At 41.4% G+C, this 24,259-nt stretch overlaps 2 protein-coding genes across 2 annotated transcripts in view; one reads left to right on the top strand and one right to left on the bottom strand.

Annotated features, from left to right (window-relative positions):
- Positions 1–877: 877 nt before the first annotated feature.
- Positions 878–10,966, top strand: rtkn2 (rhotekin 2). Its single transcript, XM_035605623.2, has 12 exons — positions 878–1,925; positions 3,661–3,860; positions 4,177–4,235; positions 4,738–4,791; positions 4,904–5,021; positions 5,357–5,557; positions 6,070–6,164; positions 6,572–6,678; positions 6,773–6,904; positions 7,448–7,616; positions 7,893–8,000; positions 8,348–10,966. The coding sequence occupies exons 1-12, from the start codon at positions 1,791–1,793 to the stop codon at positions 9,067–9,069; spliced, it is 2,100 nt and encodes a 699-aa protein (XP_035461516.2). The 5' UTR covers positions 878–1,790; the 3' UTR covers positions 9,070–10,966.
- Positions 10,967–11,529: 563 nt separating this feature from the next.
- Positions 11,530–24,259, bottom strand: part of arid5b (AT-rich interaction domain 5B) — a 70,178-nt gene continuing 57,448 nt past the window's right edge. Inside the window, exons 8-10 of the mRNA XM_035605622.2 lie at positions 23,656–23,753; positions 15,910–16,138; positions 11,530–15,740 (exon numbers count right to left, since the gene is read on the bottom strand). Coding sequence (XP_035461515.2) covers positions 13,719–15,740; positions 15,910–16,138; positions 23,656–23,753 — 2,349 coding nt within the window. The 3' untranslated portion in view covers positions 11,530–13,718. The remainder of the gene's footprint in view (positions 15,741–15,909; positions 16,139–23,655; positions 23,754–24,259) is intronic.

Here is a 24,259-nt window from a genome sequence, read left to right as displayed (position 1 = left end):
AGCCAATTGTTCCTGTGTTGAAATCCCATCTCATCCAGTTGTCAGTAATAACCTTTTTAAAAAGTTTAAATAAAGGTTCAGCATTCCAGAACATTGCTTTTGTTGTTGTTCACTATTAGGCAGTTCACAAACCGAGGGGCAATGCCACAGTGGGATGCCACTTGGCCCCATCACACCTAAAAAAGACGATATTGATATTTTAAAAAATATGTAATTTATAAAAAAAATGATATGTCTATGAAAATTTGTCATATGATTTGAAATCATTTTTTTTTTGCCACAAAAGCATAAACTGCAAAATGTAACGCTGTCATCCTGTCTGGTTAAGGAGAAAACATGAACACAAAAATATAAAATTACAATATTGCCTCCCAAAATGTCTACAATTTTATTTATAATTAGTTTGATTACTAAACATTTAGTTCAACCTCTGAAACGAATGTTGTGTTGAGATCAAGGTATGCATTTTCGTGGATCAAAAGAACAGCGGATAAACTTCTATGCTTTTTAACACTCATTCTTAATAGGCCAATGAACTGCAGGGCACCTTGTCAATTGGAAAGACTAAAACGTAAAAAAGATGATGCAGAACAAAGGCCCCACAGATGGCAAAGAGGCCTGCGTCACTGCGCACAGATTGTCTCTGGGGATTACATATTTATATATGCATCTGAGCTGATCCACCTTTTAATTTTGAAAGCGGATTTCGTCACTTCCTGTGGTTGGTTTCACCTTCACGCTGTTTATTCCCAGAAGCGCCTGCGTCTACACTTCCAACCGTGGCCGCTTCCAACTCGACCAGAAGCCCATGTCAGACAGAACCGGTTGGGCGGGTTTCCTGGACTCACTGGTCACGTTTCAGGGTCTTTTTTTTTAACGTCCCATCAGTTTTCGAGCAGCTGGCAATATTATTATATTTCATACTGAATGTGAAGGCAGTGCGTGGTGCATGATGCGCAATGTCCAGGAAACAAACAATTCTTTTAACGATCAAATTAAATGTTCAACACTTCAAGGTCCAACGGTGTATTAAAACCTACTCACATTGGGAAAAATGATTACGGATTTATAATAATTAGAGCATTTGGAGGTTACATTTGGTCGAGAAATTGACAACATGCTACAAAACTAGGAGTTAAACGATTCATGAGCGGCCCAGGATTAATTGTATACATGTTTTATTTTATGTTTATTTTAATTCTGTATTTGCAATTAAAAAAAACAAACAACAACCCATAAATGTTAATCTGTTACGATCTGAAAAAAAAATTCAAAAATCGAAAAACAGCACGCTCCTGCTTTGTTTGGTACTATGACGTAATGACGCAACCTCCATGTCAGCGTAAAGGCACCCGTTTTATATCTGCGGAGGTGCCGCCTGGAAAGGCGGGGCGTTTGTTTCATATTTATGTTAAAAAGTACGCCTAACACTGTGCACTCAAATGATATTTTCTAATTTCAACATGTACATTGTTTCACCTAGATTGGTTCTAAAGCCGGTGATTACTTTTGATGTAACTTTTATGAATGGGTGCTTCAATGAAATACCATGTTTATAAATATAGACTTCTGGATATTCGTCTTTATAAGTGATCCGCATAAACCTGATTGTCCCGTGTTATTCATTGAAAGAGCACAATATTTTGCAGCGACTACTTGTTGACCAATCAAATGGCCTCACCTCCCGTGTCCTGGACGTTTCCTCTCCGGCAGATTGGGTGACGCAAATCGAGCCGCCTTGTCCGTTGGAGGCTGGCGCAGGAACTCGCGGAGCGGAGCGGTTGGGAAAGATGGACACCCGGCGGGACGTTCGAACTTCCCAACGACACGGGAGCGCCAGGTCGCCGTTACCGGCCGGTTCCGCCACGGACATGGAGATTAAACGCAAGAGGATTCGACACAGTGCCGTATTCCTGCAAACAGAGGTATGCGCCGAGGACACGGGGCCGTGTCGTGTGTTTGCCTCGGGGCCGGAATGACAGTTGAGTTTACGACGGACGGGGTTCGAAGGGCAACCAACGTCCGCTCGCCAATATACCGTTCTTTATTTCGCTCCCGAAGCTGCATTAACGAATAGTTTACTCGATCCCTGCATGGTTTATTCGATAAGCTGTGCAACAAAACGACACAATGTATTAACGCCTCTCGTTGCAGAGTCGGGCAGTTCACTGTAGTCTCAGACAAGGACACCTTGCAGATAGGGGAGGGTATTCATTTGTTGTGCAAACGACAGATTTCTAAGAAGTCACATGTGCTTGTTTTAGGTTGTCAGTATGGAAAAATGACATGAGTGTACCTGCTGCCTCTGAGCCTCGTTCCACCATCAAATGTCCATACCAAAAGGAACCGGGGATATTTATTCAGAATGTGTTTGACATCATCATACTCCGCATGTTTGTTAGTTAGAACTGCCCGGACACGGGTTTTTCTTTCCTGTTACCGCTGACTTGCTCTTTTCATCACGCCATCCATAGCTTACTTCTGCATTTGCCATCAACATTTGTATATAATCAACGTAAGAATTAGTTCTCAGTGTCGTTTTATTTGGATGCAGCATTATGAAGCAACACTGCTGATTTCACCCTCTTAAATATGAGGATTCCTGCTTGTCTCTTGATTTTGTCATATTACACTGAAGTATACAGTATATATACATACACGGACTTAGATATAGATTCATCTGTTATAGCATTTAGAGTTTGTGCTGTGCTCACACACACAGGTACAGTAAGTATCGTTGACGATGCATTACAACAACCAGATGCTAAACAACATTCAAGATTCAAGATTCAAAGGTTTTTATTTGTCACGTACTCATACAGTGAAATGTTTTTGTGACGTGTTGTACTTCTGTGCTCAAATTCAAAAAATACAATATAAAATATAAAATGCAGTGTAATGGAATATAATAAAATATAATATAATAAATAAAATACAATAAAATACAATGAAGTTTTAGCAGAAGTTATAGTTAGGTTATGGTTAATTTACATTTTGGCTAATTTACATGTGCAATAGTTATGAAATGAAAAATATTATAAATGGATATAAAGTTAAAACTATGTTCACAGGCAGATGTACAAATGTTGCAGTCCAATTCAGGTTTAAGTGTTCAGAGTGCAGAGTTCAGGGCTCTGATTGCCATGGGGAAAAAACTGTTCCTCATCCTCTCTGTGCGTGTCTTGAGACAGCGCAGGCGTCTGCCTGACCTGAGGGTCACAAAAAGTTTGTTCCCGGGGTGATGGGGATCCTTAATAATCCTAATTACATGAAAAAACATGTGAAAATAAGGAAAGAGAAAAGCTAGGCTACAGATATATAATATGTTTAAAGTCCATTAATGTAGCCTAGAAAAGTTCTCCATGTCATACAGTACTTCTCGTATCGAGGAAAATTATACACTTGCAAAAATCTCAGTAGATTTGGGATGGACATTTTTCACTTCAATTATCAGCAGATTAATTGATGAGGAAACTAACCAACATTCAAGGGCGACTTCATGTTTGCACTCATCATGTCCAGTTCATCCCCTTCTCTTATAGCACATTGTCGGACAGACCAATGCAATTCAAAATATCACAGCAAGCCGCCTGTCTGTTTTTTCACATGGGTTTATTTGGTCATTTTGAAATTTCTCCTGTGTCTGTTATTTCCAACAAGAACACCAACTTGCAAGGAAAGCTTGACTTTGAGGTGCGGATGCGAGAGGGAGCCTATAAGCTGCTGCTTGCCTGCAGTAAGAGAGAGCAGGTTCTTAATGCCTCCAAGAACCTACTGACTTGCAACGCCAGGATTAAGGCGTATGTCACTCATCTGCAGAGGACATCACAGGAGCGACACATGATGGGAGCAGTCGGGAGGTAAGGAATCGGGTGCTTATTGACTGTGTTTCAAGGTGTGGAAGATGAACAGTATTTAGTAAGCTTAAGTTTTCAATCACTGGCGTGCAGTTTCAGTACACATTGTCAAAATATGTACAGTAGTTGTAGATTTAATATGTATTATATATCTCAAATTCGATAAAGAAACTTTGAGGAACAGAGTGGAAAAATTTTTATAAAAATGAAGCAATCGCTCAAAACTAGACTGAGTAGATTTGGATTATGGCAACGGGTTTTACATTCGACATTCTATGATATTGCAGTGAAGTCAATACTTTCTTATATTTGATTTCAGATTTTCTGATCCAGTTTCAGAAGACCGTGTGCCCTGTAATGGGACAATTGCAATGTCTGGTAAGCATGCTCCCCTGTTGTCCAGAGTCATTCAGTGCTGGACACTCTTTAGTCCAATTTTAGGCACTTTTAAAGGGGCAGTAATCGATTCTAATTAGCAATACGCGTTTTGTAAAAATCAGCGAATATTTCCTAACGGTCTGTTAGCTGTGGGTTTTTGTGTGCGTGACGAAAAAGAATCAGCGTTTTTCGGCTCTGTAAACAAAAAAATCACAAACATCACTCGTCGACACCTTAAGAGACGTCCTGGCAGGTGGCGCTGCAACTGCAAAAGCGGTTTTGGCCTAGTGGTTAGTGCATCGGACTATCTTTCTGGATGCCAGAGCAGTAAAATCACAACAACGACAAAGAGAGAGACAAGCTTTCTCCAGAATTGCTTACTGCCCCTTTAAGGAGATTTAACTTTCACAAAAAATTGTTATACATATCGAGCATTTCAGACGTGAAGATTTGCGAGTGTTGTTATGTAAATTCGATTTTCTCCCCCAATCTGACAATGTAGGGCTGCGTATTCCTTTGATGTGGAGGGATTCAGACCACTTTAACAACAGAGGAAGTAAGTGTGTCCTTATTTTGTTTCCATTTATGCCTTCTGCCTAGCTTCGCCTTGTGTTTTTTTTGTGGATACTGGCTGCTCTAGTGTAAATACTGTGCACCCCTTGTATTAGGCTCCCGTCGAGTGGCCATGTTCTGTCTGATGCAGATTGGCTCTGAGGTGTTTGACACAGAGATGGTGGTGGTAGACAGATCAGTCACTGACATCTGCTTTGAGGGACTCACCATCTTGTAAGTGTTTTTTCTACTCGTCAAATATGCAGAGGAATACACTTAGTATAGCTGCTCTTACTTGCTGCTGTACAGCGGTGAAAAGAATGTCTACTGTCTGTCATACTAATGTTAATTTGCTAGAAATATGTTCTTTATTTAGTGATATAGATAACAGAATAGGTATTGGGATATGTATGTATGTATTTTTTCTACAAACACTGACATAACAGTTTCTCCGCAATCATTGTTTTGTTTTATGAATCTTTAGTATTGTGTATTATTCAATCTCACGTTTTATATAAATAATCCATGTTTTTTTTTAAACTGACATTTCTCTTCTCTCTCCCTCACAGTAAAGAAGCAGTTCCTCAATTTGAGCTGAAGATGGAGCTGTGGAGCTGTGCCCTGGAGGAAGAGCTCACCTTAGTGAACACGCCAAAGAAGCTGGCCAAGAAGCTCCGCAACTCCTTTGGAAAAACTGCTGGGAGGAAGCTCTGCCCTCTGCTGGACACTCAAGACCCTGACACCTTCCTGCAGCACAACCCCATCCCCTCGTATGTATTTTGTTTTCCATTAAAACCCCTTACACTCTTTACTCTCTATTTTTTGCAGTTGGGAACTTATTCCATGACAATTAGGACTTGTTAGTGTATGAAAGGGTGTAGCTGCAGACCCAATTAAAGGGTTAGTTAACACTGAAATAAGGGTTTAACATCCATAAAGTGCATTTTTTTAGTGTATCCTGCATTTGAGAGAAAGCATACTGATCAGCATCCAGAGCGTCAAGACCCTCTTATCTGTTAAGTGTTACCACATACACATACCACCTGCTCTGTGGAAGGGAAGAGAAACTTCAATAGGCAAAAAATAAATGAATAGTGCATGTGCACACGTTAAGGTTGGTGGTCTTGTATGTCAATGTATCTCAATAACTGTTTTATTGTGAAGATTAGAGTTGCGCATTAATCTTTATGGTTTAGCCTGTGAAGCCAATAAATTAACATAAGTCGATGCAGTATACTTGATAGAATGCCTCTTTGTTTGCATGTGTGTCTACCTGTACCAGTGGAGCCAAGTACAGCCTGCTGGCCTACACGACTCTGCGTCTGCCCGAGGCTGAAGGCAGCTTTCAGTCTCACTCCCTCATTGTCCTCCAAGACGGTAAGAGACAAAGGCGTAGAAATTGAATATCTGGGGATGTAAAGGGATTATGTTTTTTAGCTCTTGATTTGATTCAGTACTCAGGAATAATACAATATTTTTAGAAAGCTAAAATTAAAGAAAATTTAAGTTTTGCTTTGATTACTTTTCTTCCTTTGCATGTGTAATTAAACGGATAAGAAAGTTGGTGCTCAGGTCCATAGAATTAAAGAATACTATTTCTGTCATTTCTCATGTAGTTCTCTTATCTCTATTTTATAATTAAAAAATATTTGGTTTCATCTTCTCACTTCACATTGAAATTACCCCCAAAGTCTTTTATACAGCATACAGTAATTAACTGAGAGTAATGTATGTAAATCTCTATATGTTTGCGTTTTATTTCCTGTTGCTCTTGAAACGTCCAGCTGAGTGGTCAACTTGGCTCCCACTTTACGGTAACCTCTGCTGCCGTTTGGTGGCCCAGCCTGCCTGTATGACACAGAGCATGATGAACGGCTACCTGAATCAGAAGGTGTGTTGACTGCTGTTATCGTTGGCATCGGCCCCAAAGCTGGTTCCAAGGTTAAATGTGTAAGTTCCATTGTTTCTTTCTGGCAATTTTCCAGCAAAGTGTGGAGGGGATGAGCCGCTGCTGTAGTTTTTACTGTGTCTTGAGTGCTGGCAGTTTGTCGTGTTACTTCACCCCAGAAGAAATTGATGCTAAATTGGAGCCCACTCTCAACATACCCATCAATAAGGTGAGACAAAGAAGTGAAAACTCTGACCTTCACATTCCACACTCATGCACAGTTATTTTGTTGATGGCATCATACGAAAAACACACAACATATTAGAGAGTCATAAAAAGGTTCAATGTTAATTTTAAAAATTTTAACGTGTTTCCCTTACCTTGTTACCTACTTTCAAAACATTCCAGTTCCGGTTACACCTATATTTCTGTCCGGAGCTATTAGGTAAATAAATGTTACGGCAGAAAAGGAGGATGTTGATGACACCAGAAATAGTTATTGTTGTTACTATCACTATTTTATTATCTGTTACTTTTATTATTGATTTACATTTCAGATCAGAACGTTCCTTAATATTTGAGAATAAGCAAACTATAAACTGCCACAATACTCGTGAGATTGTGCTTGCAGCTTTGGGATTGTGCTGCTGACTTGATGTTTTCTGCAGTATCAGCAATGTTCTTTTTAATGCGATATTTCACATATAGCTCTCTTTTATATGCTGTGGAACAAATTTGCAGATTATGAAAGTTATTTGTGTTGTTTCAACAGGACACCCGGATCCGTTTGATAGAGAAGGAGTCAGCAGGCCAGAAATCCAGGAGTCTGTCTGTCATCAACCCTTCACCTGAGGGATATGAGACCGTTGTCTTCACCACAGACACCAGGGAGGAACTGGAGGACTGGTTTGATGCCCTCCACCAACATGTCTATGATCAGAGTGAGCATGATTTTGTGTAAACATGCAGCACATGGGTTTGTATTTATGTAAATAAACTATAGATAGAAAGCTATTTCAGCTAGAGAAGTCCATGTGTGTACAAAGCAGTTGTACCGTGTGTGTATTTGATATTGTACAAAAAAAAAAGAAGTGCGGTGTGCAGGTCAGTCTGGACTAGTACACAGTGGCTGCACATGTACTCATCTTAACTCTTACCCAGAACACTTGCGGCTTGTAAAAGTGGCAGAGATAAAGGGTTAACTTTTATCTTCGCAGGCCAGTGGCTGCAGTGCTGTAACCACTTAATGAAGATCGAGGTCGCATCACCACGGAAACCATCACTCTTCCTCACCAAGCAGGCTGACTCTGTTTACAACGACCTCAGTGAGTAGAGTAATTGGAGTTACTGAAGTGAGTTAGATGGAGGTTGATATAATCACTGCTTGCTCAATGTCCAAAGTTTTGCAAGATTTTCCTTCTGAATCTGTTTATAGAAGATTGATACAAGAGCTTATATATACTGTAAACAAAATAAAAATGCACAATAGTTTTAACTTTCGTGCTTGTAACTAAAATCATTTTACCTACAAATTAGAATTTGTGCTTGTATGTCACTATGGTATTTTATTAAATCTTTTTGGAATCCATCAAGCATGGAAAAAGACAAAGCTGACATCAACTTAATGTATTGGCCTGTATTTTGATATTTATTCATTGTGTTTGACTTGCAGGTATAAATTCACCGGGCAAGTTTGTGAGCATCACAGATGTTATCCACAACAAAATAGAGGAGACAGATGGCCACTTTCTGATTGGTGATGAAGAGGAGAAGGACGTGCCAAATTGGTCCACTTTGTTTGATGGATCCCAATCAATGGTAGTGCAGAGGAGTATTCTGTCCCAGAGCAAAACCTCCACCCCTTATTCAAGCCCCAACCCCAACCCAAACTCCAGCACCAGCTCTACTCCCATGAGCAACAAGAAGCGGCGTGCCCCGCCGCCCCCTCCTAACAGAGAGCCTTATGCTCCTCCCGCCCGTCCAGCCAGACCTCCCCTTCCTGCTTCCCTTCATCCTCCTCCTTATCCTCTTCTCTCATATCAGGAGAAGGAGAACTCCGGCACTTGCGCTTCACGGCCGGCCACAAGGTCCAAAACTGGTAGACCATCTCTGGACGCCAAGTTTTCTGCCATCATCCAGCAGCTCCAGCGGAACAACACCGGAGGAGCTGCGGCCCTCAGTCGGAAAAATGCTCCACTGGGTGTCCTCGATATACAACCGCAAGGTCAGCCTCAGCCCCCTCTCCAGCAGCTGGAGCACCAGAACCACCACACCCAGCATCCTGAAACCACAGCTGAAAATGGTTTTGTCAGACCCAATCACGGTCCTGTTCCTGCAACAAGGAGCAAATTAAGGAAGTCTTTCAGAGAGAGGATGAACTTTAAAGCCCTGTGACCGTGACCTCCGACAGAATCTGGATTTAACCAACTAATTTACTGCTAATAGAGAGAATTTCAAAGACTAACTGTTGCTGAACTTTTCAACTGAACTTGGTAACATTGGTAAAATCACAATGACTGTAACTTAATAGCGATACTGTGATAATATTTTGGGCATGTTTGAGTGGTCCTTTGATAACAACGGGGTAGTTTAACAATACCAAACTAATAACTGTACTCTAAATTTGATGCTAATGCCACGAGAGGGCATGCTTAGCTTAGTCTAGTTGAACGTACAGTAACAACTGGAAATGGGCTGGAACAGCTAGCCTGGCTCTGATGATGCATTTCAAAAACTGTCCTCCAGCAACTCCGAAGCTCACACATTAACATGTTGTAGCTTGTTTGTTAAAGTGATATAAAAAAAGGACTATGTTTTATGGGAGATTAAGTGGCAGACTATTTCTTGGCAGAGAGCAGTCCAGTCTTGTCATCACCGAATGACTCTTACCATCTAACCCATTCCAGGAAGTCATTGTTCCCTGCCAAGAAATGTATTTAATTGAAACGCCTTTAAACTTTTTGTTTTGTGCAAATTAAACCAGCAAAATGCAACTTGTTCAACAGTGATCTTAAGACATGCTGGTAGGTGCATTGTTCACTTTTTAACAGTCAGGCTAGCTGTTTCTCCTGCTTTCTGTCTTTGTGCTAAGATAAGATATCCATCTCCGGCTTTATATTGAGGAGATAGATGTGATCAGTGTGGTATCAATCTTCTCATCTGATCTTCCATAACAAAATGAATCGGCAAACTATTGCTTTCACCTGAAGGATGGGGGGGTGATGTGGTGTCTTAACAAGCATCCCCAAAACGTCCATCATGACATCCCAAATCCCAGTTCACACCTCGTATCACAATATCAATATTGCATCGATACATCTCCAGCTCGTCCCTCCATTTAAACGTTTTCATGTTCAGCTAACCCACAGATGAAATTGGAAACGATGTATGTTGGTTTGAGCACCACCATCATCAATCCCACTAAAATGGAAAGGCTTATTTCTCAGCTCTGCCACTGGAACATGGACTGAAGAAAGAGCCTTTGCAAAAGCACTCAAAATGGAATTGATCCACTGGCCAACTGTAGAGGAGTCGTTCCTTTTGGAACTTTTGTCTTACTGAAAATGGATTGTACAAAAGGAGTGTGTTCAAATGTCTCCTAATGGCATTTTACTATTAAATGAGTCACTTTTATGTTAAACAGTACATAACTGGAAAGTTAAGGGAACGTTGTAGATAAGACCTCACAGCATCAGTGGTCTGTTTACAGATGCTGATGTGGTTAGACCTCCGGCTGTAGGATTATGGCTAAATCATCTCAGCGATCTTATTACAAACTGCATCTCAGCCATTTCAGTTTGACTAAAGCCAGAGAAGAAAAACACAATAAATAACATGACATTATGCCGTTAAGAGTGAAAACTAACATTTGTTCATGTTTTGTGGAAATTACCTGTGTGGCCCTGGAGACTCATTTTTTTTGTAGGCAACGTTTCCTCTGCTAACATTAGGGTTGAGGAAAAGCATGTGATCTCATGAGTCAGAAATGTACAAATGATTTATGACCTAACAAGAACATTCCCACTTTGATCTGAGGTAAACTAATGAGCCACACTTATATTTGATGTGTTTTTTAAAAATGTCTTTTAATTTCTCAATCAATTGCAGCTGCAGGAGTAATTTGTATTGTTTGATTGAAAATGTAATTCCTTTGTAGTATAATAATCCATGTCATCTCAGTTTTTCTGTAAGCACATTAATTATTTAGACCTTAAGTGGACCAGTTCTTACATACTAGTAAGCAGTGATATTATATATTAATCTTATGTATAATTTGTGACCAGTGCAATGTGAAAAAACAACAAAAAAAACATGTTTCTATTCTGTAAAAAGTAGAATTTTCTTGCCACTCTTCACTATTGTCTTGAAAGCAAACCGGTGTTTGTTTGATTTGGTTTTTTTATATTGTTGGTCTGCAATAAAACAGCTTGTATTCTACCCTGGTGAGGCTGCTTTATTTTTCCTGATCATGGAAGTATTACTGAATATTTTTCATGGTAAAGGTTTACCAGGGGGTGGCAATAAAAATCCAAGCGTTGCTTTTATTGCAGCCCAACACACACACACACACACACACCAACCATAGAGATACGTGCACTAGCACATTTTAGACTGCAGCAAATACTGGAGAGACTACTCTGGCTTTGAGCCCAGAAGTAGCCTGTTGTGAAGATTAAGGCAGATGGAATCTCATAGCCAGATAATGGTATTACAATAATAAAACCCCATCTACACTGCATTCTCACAAAACAAAACATAACATTGCTGGTAGTCCACTGGCATTAAACATCAGTTCATTCAACCCTTGCCTTTTGTCTGCAGTTCATTTAAAAAATACAGCGAAGGAAACGTGTATAGATAGTAAAATATTTTAATTAAATATACAGGAGGTCATATACAAAATGTCTATTTTTTGTTTTGCTTGCCAGCTGGGTGATCGGTAAACAGATGGCTACTGTATCAAAAACACTTTCAGGATGCACATAAATGAAAACATGGGGGGGAATGAAACGACAACAAATAAAGAGTATCCTAATTCTTAAACTGTAGTGTTCGTTTAGATCTAACGTGATCATGGTGACCTTGAAACAGAGCAAACAAGGACACAGCTAGATTGTGTAACCGACTTTTATACTGTTTGTTTTTTTATACTATTTACAGATTATAACAGTTTATATGATAACAACCACGCAATACTATCTACATTGCTATTTACACAGAAAATAAGACGAGGGAGGGGTTGTCATGAATTGATCCCGCATGAATGTTCTGTACAGGAGCTAGCACTAATGCCAGTTTTACCTACACACAGCAATGTACAGTACTTAATCAGAAATGAATGTCTTTAAGTATTCAGTAAAACTTTACATAGACATTTACAGCTTTTTTTCTTCTTTTAAAACACCAGACATGTTCACTGTGTATTCCAACTATCCTGGATTGCAATTATAGTGGTTGTAAAAGCCAGAGCAGGTGTCGTCTTGCTTCCTCAGGCTATGGAGCATGGCAGGCATACTTTATGGAGTCTGGTACCTTGTCATCACTGCTAGAAAACACATACAGCACACTTGCCCTGTGAATGGCAAATGTGTCAATATTAACTATCAGTAAATCTTTTCAGCTTCTTCTGTGTTCGACTACCTGACACAGTTAGGCTACGTAAATAGATTCATTCAAGCACAGATTCTATCCAGGTAATCAGGTTAATGCATTCCTTTAAATTCTCTGCCTTACCAATCGAGTCTGGCGTCTGATAGTCAAGTGTGCCATATATATAGTTTTTGTATGAATGTCTGTGTGCTGAGTGACAGTAATATATTTATATTCCTACCCTGCCACAGAAGATAAACCTTAACAACTGTAGCACTAACTCTAATCCAAGACTGCAAAAGGCACAGATATTTGCAAAGCAATAATATAAGTGACAACATTCCTGTTAAATCATAGAGTGAATCTTTTCAGCATCTTGAATTAAAGAGCCTTGTTCACCCCCACAAAAAAAGAGCTTTTCAAGTCAAGAACAAAAAGATGAAATGCTGATTTCTTGTGGTGAACATTCCACAGCAGATGGCTGCATCATTATGCTGGTCCTGCAGACACAAACAAGCTGCTACACTCTACTCATTACAAGGGATTTGGGGGTCAATCTACTTTCAATTAAAAAAAGTAAAGATTAAAACTGTTTTTCCGTCAACTCTAACAGACAAAAACAACATTTGTGATTTGTCACCAGATCCAACATGACAACTGCGTAGGCTGCATCTGAACTGAACTGGATAACCAAAAACAACCTGAAGTGAGTTTTAAAAAGAAAAGGAGTATACAGTACGTCTGTCATACACAAGCACCTGCGGATGTTAAGATGAATCTATTTCATGTTATACAGAACTGCAGCGAGTTGTAATGTCTATTCCAAGGAGTCCAGGTATTTCTAACTGTGGCACAGAGAGGCAACAGCTTTCAGCGTGGAGACATGTAAACAGATAGAACACCACAGGCTGCCTAAAGTGTAATAATGCGCTAAACAGCTGTTACGCATTTTTTTTGCGACGGTGACCGCACCTTTAGTGAAAGAAAGAATTTCATTTACGTCGTCATGTTACTTGTGTTGTTTTTAAGCAACAAAGTTTAGCCCTCAGACGCAGTAAACAAATGGCTTTTCACTGTTGCCCTCCACTTTTCACACATCCAGGGCAACAACCTGACTCATGGTGACTTTGAGTGACAAACTGATTTGTGAGCACACATACACATGAGCATTGTGCAAATAAGGATACAACAACAACAAAAGATACAGTAAGGGGTGATAGAAAATAATGAACAGTGCAAAGTATATAAACAAATGCAATACACAACTAAAAAAAGGAAATGGAATTTTCAGTCTGCCCGACTGATGAGTTTATCCGTCTGTTATCAGCCAAAGTTTATAATCAGTGTTTTCCTTCAACTGAGTCACAATCCCCGAGCAAAGAGAGACAGAAAGACAAAGACGAGCTGAAAACATATCTGTGGTTGAGGAAGAAGAGGGAATTGCCCTCTCTCCCTCACAGTCTGGTGCTGGGGTGTACCGAGGACATCTGAGGGGGCGGGAGGGTGGAGAGAGGGTAAAGGTGGTGTAACAGGTCCCCATACAGTGCTGCCCCGCCTGGATGCCTGTAGAAGTGGTGTGGGCTGGGGCTGGAGGCCAACAGCTGCCTGTGGAGCATCATGGGGTGGAAGGCTAAAGAGGGAACGAGGGGGGAAACTGCTGACTGGCTCTTCAGGTACTGCAGACTTGGGTGCTGCTGGAGCCCGTCATGGGTTCCTGGAGATACCAGGCTGCCAGGTGGGTACATGCCAGGGTAGAGGTGTGTGGCATGGGGGAGGGGGTAGGTGGTTGTAGGGTGGCCCTCTGGCAGTTGGTTGTTGAGGTGAACAGCGTGGGCTGGCTCAGCTGCTTTTAGCTCTTCTGGGTCACTGCGTCGGATTGAGCAGGCAGGGTGGATTGGTGTCACCACACGGACTTTCCTCTCTGGGACTTCGTCGTTATTGGACTCCACTAGGCTCCGCTTGCTCGGTCGAATGGGGATGGTGAGGGACGAATCGCTTGAAGATTTGGGGCTGGGAAATGGCTGCGATGACTCTGCTGAGCTCTGTTTGGGAGGAGATATGGTCATAGGAGGAACCCTGCATGCCTTAGGGTGGGAATCCAAACCCTGGTGCATGATGGAATATGGGAGATTGCAGAAAGAGGTCTTGGAGAAGGAGGACACCCTATGGGAAAGAGGTTTAGAAATTGTGAAGTCTCTGGGCTCATCATCAGCCTCTCTGCTCTCTCCAAGTGTTTGAGTCCTGTCACTGTAGTGAGACCTGAAGGCCAGACCCTCTTGCTCCAGGGCACCACAGACAAAGCTCTGGCTGCCTTCACGGTCCCTGTTGTAGTGATCTCTCCGCTCACCGTTGGCAAAGCTGACCATCCGCTCCTGGCTCAGGCAGTTCTCAGTTTGCCTGTACAGACTATGGAGGTGAGGGGAGGAGTAACAGTCACCTGCGTAGCTCCGGGGCTGAGCAGCTGGGCCTTGGAGTAGCTTCTCCCCGGTGTTCTCCCCACTGTCCTGCGCTTGGGTCCGGGGGAGATAGGGCTGCCATGGTGGATTGACTTGAGGCTGAAGGTGATGGCTTGTCCGGCAACTGTATGTCTCTGAAAGCTCCCCGGCGGTGCTCCTCTCAGCTGGGCCACCAGTGGCTTGCTGTTGAGGCTTGCTGCTCTGGGCATGCTGAATGACTGATGGCCTGAATATAGGCGCTACCTCTGGGATGTTGTCTGACACACATCCGTGCCTCTGTCCTACCACCTCCTCCTCATCCTTTCTCTTGTCCTCCCTTTCTGCCACTGATATGACAGGGAGAGAAGAAGCCGCTGTGGGAGGTGGAGGCTGAACAGAAGGAGAAATAAAGGAGAAAGGGTTGGACTCACACACTTGGGAGAGGAGCTTCTTTTTGGCCAAAGGCGACATGACCCCCTGACTGGATTTGCAATAGGCAGCCGTCTGTGCAGGGCCTTGGGAAGACTCCTTCTTAATGATTCCAAAGTCTTCTTTCTCCTTGAGGGAATCTGTGCTCAAGTCTATACACTGTCTGTCTGCCTGCTTACACATTGGTAACACCTTCCCCACTCTCCCACCATGACTTACTATGGAGTCTTTGACCCTAGAGGAGGACTCAGGCAGAGCAACATGTCCAGTAGATTTGTTCTGATCCCAACGGTGCGGCAGGTACTGGGTTTTAGGAATAAAATGCCCTTCAGTTTGCTGTTCACAGGTCAGTGTTGCTTGGAGGGCCTCACTGATTTGCATCCATTCAGGATGGGGACCGGGCCCCGTGTGAAGGGGTAGGCTAGCATGTGGGGCTCTGCTGTCCGGCTCTTTGGGGCACAATGAAGGTGGCTGCTCCGCTGCCAAGGACTCCTCTTTCTTCAGGATAAGATGTAACTCTTCCTCCTCAATTAGAATTGGTTCATCTCTGTGAAATACCTCCTGCTTAATGGCTGAGGACAGTTCATGATTCTCCTCTGGCTCCTTGGAGTCCTGCATGCAGAAACATAGTTGTAACAATCACTCTAATATTTTCTCATTATCTGGCAATTTCAAAAGACAACAAAAATTCAAGACAGAGGGAGAGGCACCTATGAAAAAGAGGGATGGAAATGAAAAGGAATCCTGATGAGGCAGCAGTTGGGAGTTGTCTGTGACTGACCTGTGATTGTTCTTGGTCTTTCACTGTCTCCCCTCTCTCATTTTTACTCCCCAGCTTGGGATTGTCGGGATTGTTAGGATTGTTGGGGCTTTTCAATTTCTTGGCCCCCACTCCTTTGGCTTTGGCTCCTGAGGCCTTCTCTTGGCTGCACTCCTGCTTCCTGGGTTTGGCCAAGGGGAGGGGTTTGTCCTGCTCACCTCTAACATGCCTCTCGTAAGGAAGGAGGAGCCTGAGGAAGTACGTGGGCAAAGGAATGAGGATGAGTCTGTGCTATGATCATGTTATGTCATGTCATGCTTGTAAGGAAAAACTATTTAGCTTTTGTTTCATCACACAAACAAAAACATTTTTGGAACCAAACAACAGTGTTACGTGTAACGTACAAAGAAACAATTTTGCAATAGAAAAAAACAGAGGGAGCTGCAGCTATGCCACGGGCATGCAGTGCATCCAGTGCTTTAACAACCCCTCGTCTTAATACCTGGGAAGCCTTGTAATCAAACCAAGTTAGGGGAAATCCAGGCTCAGATGAGTGAGTGTGTGTGAGAATGTGAATAACCAGTGATCTCCTGCTGAGGCAGATCACATTTGGTATTAGTTTAACCTTGAGAGAGAATAATATGTATGTGCCTGTTGTGTGTGTGGGGGCGTGTAAAGCTAACGTGGTTGGGAAATAAAGGGAGGAGAATATCTGGGACTGATATATTTGTCAAACTGTTTGAAGGAACCTCATACAATGTGATATCTAATTTAATATACTAATATGAGGGTTCCCAGAAGCTCTTACAGTGGTTACAGTAATAAAATGTTTTAGCTAGTAACAGTTACAGCTCCAGTTTTTAACACACCACCACGATCAAACGCATGATAGCTGCATCTGCTCCAACCTAATTAAAACCACACTCAGTGACAAAGAACATTCTGCAGAATAAAAACATTCAACTATTTCTGACTTCTGTTATTTCTCTTCTGAATACTTCCCAAGTCTATTTTCCGTATCTGATGTCATAACTAATGGGAACATTAAGATCTGGACAACGTAACAATGCCCATGTGTAAAATAATGACATGAAGAAACCAGCGAGGGAAACTTTTAGACTTTTATTGCTCAGAAAAGAGAATGGAAATTGGCATCAGACCAGAAATAAGAAACGCTGTGGAAGAGGAAACCGAGACAACTGAAAAACTACAACACTCAAAACTTCAGTAAGCTCCCCTGAAAATCTCTCCAGCTCCTCTGACAGTTTTTTTTACAATAACAATCCATAAAAACCAGGCAGAAACATGACTTTCTCAGTCATGAGAGAAAATAAGGTCTTCTCGTGTAACGACAAGTGATGGTTGCACTATTCCTTTTAAGGGACATGGCGGTAAAACAAACAATGAATCAAGAGCTGTTTCGCCTCCTCTTCAAAAGGAAGAAAAAAAGCCTCAGAGAGTTCAAGAGGCTCTGTGGGATTTTTTGTTATTTTTCCTCTGAACAAAAGTGCTGGCAGGGAAAGCGGTGAAACTACATTTCATACAGCTGGTCTGGCACCGGGCCCCAGGCCAAGAAAGGAAATGTACTATTAAATGTGACTTATTGGAAAGACGGAGAGCAAAGGGGTTGTGAAAGCGAAGAGGGGAGGGAAAGCGCGCTAAAGGAAAAAGAAACGGAGGGAGAGGGGGAGTGAAAGAGGGGATAATGACATGTTAATGAAGAGCACAAACAATTCAGAGTGAAGGAACTAAGAATCCTAGAACACAGAGATAAAAAACATGCAGTCTTGATACAGCGAATATTATTACAAATAGAGAAGTGGTTCTCAGGCTGTCTATATTTAGGATAATAAAAATTTGGCATTATTGCACAGAAAAGGTGGGTGGCTTTAATTTTTCACTTAAAAAAAAAAGCCTCTACTAAATGTGTATTCAGCATGTAGAAATGGCTAGAAAAATTGGCACATTTACCCACACACATTGTACCAGGGTGCACCGCTGACTATCAGAGTGATCTGTGGGAAAGACATGGCTGCCTTGGCCTGGGTCAACTGTATGGAATGTCAATATGGGGCGGGGGTCGGGCAGTTGCAGGCCCGGATAATGTAAGAGCTGAGCCCGGGAAATTACTGGAGCCTTAAATAGTTCCAAATGGAAAGGCTAAGATGCAGTGTCGGCAGGAAACCAAAAATCAGTCTCAGGAAGTTCCCTACACTGTCACAATTATTTACTTTGTTATGTTTAATTAATTCAAGTAGACTTAGCAAAACGGCAGCCTTTTAAATGGTATGAGTAATTCTTTCTACACCACAGACCTTTTTCAGTTTTATGTAAATGTCCACAAAGGGCTGTATAAGCCAAGACACTTTCAGGCCACAGGGCTGTCATTCGTTTAAATATGATAAAAAAAAAATTCATGATCCTGTAATATAGCACTCATGACACAATACCACTTATATAAGTAGCAATTTCCTCCAAAGAAGGGGTTGAGCTTGGCAGCCACTGCATTAGCTGAGAGTGAGCCAGGTGTACTTAATAACAGGCGCCACTAGGGGGCATGTGCTGCACTGAGAGATTCCAGGAAAGAATTTCATTAAGGCAGGAGAGGCAACATTTTTATGAGTTCAATAAATACATAACTTCCTCTCATGCCAATTTATCACCCAGCTTTTGTTTAAGCAGCCGTTTTCCATGTCGATAACAGCAACTAAGATATGCAGTGAAGAGATTAAACGTTGAATAGGCAGAGATAGCAGATGACACATTTTAATCAAGCTAAGAAAAATAGCGTTTTTCATCTATCTATCTATCTATCTATCTATCTAACTATATATCGATCTAACTATCTATATCTATCTATCTATCTATCTAACTATCTATCTATCCGTGTAATTCATCAAACTATAAATGTCAACTAAGCATGTCTATGCCTTTGAAATAATAGACTGTACACAAAGCACCTCCCCCCACCAAAAAAAAAAAAAAAAGACAACTTGGCAAAAACAAGGTGACTTTACCAGCAATGTGCTGCTCTCATCTCAGGAACAAGCAGTGTGCTCAAATCCAAGAAATGCCTAAGTCACCAAATAAGTGGAAAAAGCCTGCGGGCTGTTCCATTTCAACCATTCCCTCCCATCCGTGCTGAAATTAATTTTAGCTGGTGTTGTGTTAAGATCACAAGAGCTGCTTCGTGTATTAAAAAAAAAAAAAAAAGAAAGAAAGAAAGAAAAGAAACTATTTAAAGAGCTGGTGGACAAGCCCCGGGGGCTGTAAAAAGATTTGTTGGAAAGAAAATGAATTACTTTTACAAGCCTGTGAGGAAAAGAGAATATAATAAAAAAAAGATTGTAAAAAAAAAAATCAACTCTTTATCACATCCTAATGCACTGATTAGGCATCATCAGCACAATGGGGAAAAAAAGAAGTGCTGCTGAGAGATGTGAAGAAAAGAGAGAGAAAAAGATGCCAGCAGAGGGATAAACAGACATTGTAGCTGGTCCCTCTGCTTTGGATTCATGCCTCAAAGCCCCTCTTTTGTCTTGAAGCCAAACCACTTGAGGTGACCCTCATTCATGCAGTTAAAACAGGAGGGCAGCGCAGGAATGTATGAAAAACTTAAGTCCTTTGTCAAGTCTGAAAATACCAGATTTAAAGTGACCTCTACTGTTCCCCCGGGGTTTGCTCTCATTAGCTGCTGCCGCTGCAGCCCGTGGTAAATGTTCGCCATAGCAGGTGTGAGCCAAGAGTTTGAAAATAAATGTGTACTATTCTGCATAAAGGAACACTTAATTCAGTCAAACAAGTATTAATACCCCGAAAATATACGGCATGTTTTCCTCTTGCTGCCTCAGAGTGGACGGAAATCCCTGCAAGAATGTCATTAATTTAATTTGCTGTTATGCTGAGCTACTTATTACAGTAATCTCAGTAGACTTCAATGGGTTATCATACAGTTGATTGGCTGTCACACGTAAGTGCTGTAATTTGTGATTTTTCAGCGGCAATGGGGAAAGAACCCTTGGACCTTCTGACTAAATACCCCGCATTACAAACTTGCCCCATATTGTGGTTTGTTAAGATTGCTGTAAAAAAAATAAAAAAGGATATCTGCCTGCTATGCAGAAGAGTCGTGGATATACAAAGGATTTGGCTGTGCTTTTTAAGCGTAAAACATGTTGAGACATTAGTTGGAGTGTTGAGGAATGCTGACAGAAATTATACAATGATGGCCTCATACTGCAACTTCCCTCTTTCATCATTTTCCTTTGTCTCTCTCCAAGTCTCCTTGGGAATAAAAATCACAGGGAGCATGGTGGTGATGCTTCATTCCCACTTACTCTTATTGCGTTCCAATGATAACCTTTGCTCTACAAGTTTTAGGCAAGGCAAGTTAAAGTGTAATGTGTTTGATGTATCTGCAATACAGCAAGGGGAATGCAGAGAAATGCTGACAAGTACAAAATACTGAGCATCTCACAGAATAAAATACAATAATACAGTATATAAAAAAAATCCCCTGTGCTGAAATCTGAACTCTATCCTATACAGATTTTTAGTGTGAGGGTCTGGCTCAAGACTTGCTAATAATTATGAGCAACAAATGTTTTTTTTTATATCGGGAAAGAAACTTGAGTGAATGCAATGGAACATTGATACCAGGAGGAATGAATAAAGGCTGAATCAATAAAACATCTAGTCGACCAAAATTTGGAACAGGCATGCATCTGTCTTAAAAGATACACGTATCTGTATGATCTGAGCCGGAGAATATTTCACAGGCCTACGACTCTGTGCACAGTACATCTGGCAAACATCTAATACTTTAAAGATGAAATTATTTAAATTCAAAAACCCCTCATCTGCTCTCTCTGCTATTGCCCAAAACCTCCTAGTTTTTAAATAGCAAATTATTCTAAATTGCTTCTCTGTTGCCATGGATACCCCCCTCCAAAACCCCCTCCTGCTCCTATACCAATCCCATTGTGCAATTACATTAGACTGCCAAGGCAGGGTGAGGTATTCAAAATCTGTAAGAGGCAAAAATGAAAGGAGATAGTGAAATGTGATGTTTCTGTAACAAGAGATCACGTAGGAAACTCTGAAGATTAAATATGTAGGAGCTGTTAAAAGGCGCTGACCTGTATAATGAAAGAAACAGCATGAATTGCAAGGCAGGGAGTGGGTGAGACAGAGAGTGAGAGGAGGGGGCACAGAGAAAATGGCACAGCACAGAAGCAAAAGGCAGTCTATTTCAAGGTTATTGATGCCATCTTTTTCATGACCTCATTTTTAATTCAGAGCGCTGGGCCCTGACAGCTAATCTCGGGAAACGGTTTAAATAAATATCATTAAAGCTTCCCCATTGCTGCAGCGGCAGACCTTGGTTTGGACATTTCTACATTGATTTTTCCCTGCACACTAATGAACGGCACTCTGTGACTGAAAAACAGTAGTGTTGAAGATGACAATTAGCTGAGGTTATCTCCTTTTCAATTCCAGCTATGTAACTCCATTACTATCAGTGATTACTGCCTGAATATAATAATTATGCTGTCGGCTACATGTTTCACAATAACATCTCCTAGGAAACCATTTCACATGATTTTACCATTAGGGCTGTAAAAGCATAATGTGTATAATTTAAAATAAGAGCTGAATGCTTGTGGATATTCAGTCTTTAACCCAAATAACACCAAGAAAGCCCAGAATATCCACTTAATTTAAAGCAATTATGTCCTGAAATAACGTTTCCTTTCCTCTTATTAGCGTGAGACTTCTTATTTCCTGCTCTACTCCACTTTGGCCCACTGAGACAAATCAGAAGTGATCCTTCTGAGGGAAGAGGAAAACGTATAGTGTTGTTCCAGTTTGTACACTGTACATTCTTCCCTGTGAATTATATTTCTGTAGCACATTGACTAATGATTAAAGGTGGAAACAAAGACGCCTCTAGGGAACAAACACACACTTCAGCGAGCCCACAAACAGCCTCATTCATCATGCGGAGAGAATGGCCGTGTTTGCTGAGTTAATACAATGAAGCTAATTGCCCTCCAAGCAGCCCAAACACCAAAGCTCAGCTAAAATTATTCCCCTGAATGGAAAGTTGCTCAGCTTCAGCTGATCTCTCTCTCTCTTTCTCTCTCTCTCTCTCTCTCACACACACACACACACAGACATATATATATATATATATATATATATATGCCCCATCACCCCCCGCCCTCCCTCTTACACCTCCTCCCTCTGTCAGCCTGATATTCACTGCAGTGTGTGGATATTATTGCTTTGTATTGATTCAGCATTATTTTCTCTCAGCTGCTTCTCAGTGGCTGGAGAAGGAAAGACCAGCACAGCAGCAGTCACACCTCAGCGCTTCCCGCATAATTTTGGACTACTCAGTCTCCCTGTGGCCATATATACTCCTCATAAACTGATGAACAATACACATTTTTACATCGGACTCTAAGTTAACTCCTAAATAGGCAGAGACTGATCAATGACATTTCCTGACTTGCAACAAAATTATATACATCATCTTGAATACCAAGTATTGAAAGTCATATCTATCATTAGTATAGCATTGTGCAGCAGCTCCTCCTAAAGCATATCGCTGCTTTACGTTGTGAGGCAGTACTTGTAACACAACGACAACACCCTGAGCCGAAAATGCAGAGGCATTGCCAGCTTGTGTACAAATAGAACACACTGCACCTTACACTCTCACACCTATGGTTTCACAAATTTCCTGGAAAAGCCGCTCTCGCCACCACTGCATATGCTTGCAAATTTGCTTACTGCATGCAATCTAGACACAATGTGACGCTGCCTGGCTCCCTCGTATGGTACTGCTGGTATATGCATGTAGGTGGTGACAGGTGTGTGTGTGTGTGAGTGTGTGTGTGTGTGTGTGTGTGTGTGTGTGTCTGTGTGTGCGTGTGAGCGTGAGCACGTGAGCCTAAGCTTTGCTGATGCATGACCCTGCAGCAGTGTGAGAGATCTGGAAAGGGTCGCCGGCCAGGAGGAATGACCTGCTTCATGAGCGACTGGTTATCTCTTGTTGTGAAGATTGTATTTGGCATTTGTTTAACCTTGGGAAAGCGGGCGTGTGTGTGTCTGTGTGTGTGTGTGTGAGTGAGAGTGTATGCAAGCAGCCCTGCATAATATCCTCACAGCTCCCTCAGGATCACATCCGTATGCTTTCTATGGTTTGGTAATACTGAGTGATTATAATGTGGTGGTTCAGAATGCTGCAGTATCTGAACTGAATTATTAGATGAATACATTAAACTGCCATTTTCATTTTGTTTTGCGATGCATTTATGGCAGAGAGGAAAGTTACTGTATATGTGAATTCATGTGGGATCGTTAATAATTCAAAACTTTGCTGTCATTTAGAGTTTTTAAAAACCCTCTTCGGCCAGCTTCTGGAGAAGCATGGGTGGAGTTTACCGCATAATTGGTTCCATAGTGCCATGCAAATAATCAATTAATCCTAAGAAAATAATTGACCCTCATCTCCCCATGAATTGATTCAGGTCCATGGGGAATGGATTTCATACAATTAGAGCTGTGAGAGACAGTGAGGAGCGATTTGCACAGTATCTTCAAGCACTCATCTTCATGCATGTCAATAATTGTCTTGTAGTGTCCAACATTGCGAAATCATATTGAAGGCAGCTGTGAGGGAGTTTACAGACAAACTGTTCCACATGTGCATGTGTAACAATGATGTGTCATATATAACCACAGAATATAATAACTCACCTCTCATAGTGTCTCCGTGTACACGTGGCGGCACTTGTGCTGCTGGGGTTCCCGCCCAATTCATCATATACATGCTTCCACTGTCTGCGCACTGTGATCTGCAGGGATGGAGGAGAAGACAGAGAGTAATGAGACGAAGAGAGAGAAAAAAAGAGACAAAGGATGAAAATAACATGAATGTAGAATGAAGAAAATTGAAAAAACATGAGAGGAAGAAAGACTCTGAAAAAAAATAAGGAAATACATAAGTGGTTGACATCATTGTGAGGTCTTGGGGAGTTACTGAGTCATGATGTTCCAGTTATTGAATCCTCAACACTCAATTCTCTAACATAATAAGCTCTGTTAACATCATGCAGTCAGTTGTTCCTGCCATAACCCCTTATCCCATAACAGATGACTACAACACGAAACTCCGGGCTGCCACAGAGCTAACAAAGCCTCAACATGAAACGTAAGATAATCTGCTGCAGATATGAGGGTTTTAAAAGGATATGAGCCCCAATTATATGATCTGTATCCTGTTTATGGCCAGGTTTGGCTCTCTGTTTGGATCACATTATATCAGCAAGTGAAGAGTTAAGGCAGCCAATTTTAAAGCTTC

Source organism: Scophthalmus maximus, chromosome 10 (genome assembly GCF_022379125.1).
Source record: "Scophthalmus maximus strain ysfricsl-2021 chromosome 10, ASM2237912v1, whole genome shotgun sequence".
Classification (NCBI taxonomy): domain Eukaryota; kingdom Metazoa; phylum Chordata; class Actinopteri; order Pleuronectiformes; family Scophthalmidae; genus Scophthalmus; species Scophthalmus maximus.
The sequence above is the reverse complement of the archived record's forward strand: the minus strand, read 5'-3'. Positions and strand labels throughout refer to the sequence as shown.

Coding starts and splice junctions, on each gene's coding strand:
- rtkn2 (XM_035605623.2), top strand. CDS start 1,791: ATGGACACCCGGCGGGACGTTCGAACTTCCCAACGACACGGGAGCGCC. Junction 1,926..3,660: donor CCGTATTCCTGCAAACAGAG/GTATGCGCCGAG, acceptor ATTTCCAACAAG/AACACCAACTTGCAAGGAAA. Junction 6,905..7,447: donor TCAACATACCCATCAATAAG/GTGAGACAAAGA, acceptor TTGTTTCAACAG/GACACCCGGATCCGTTTGAT.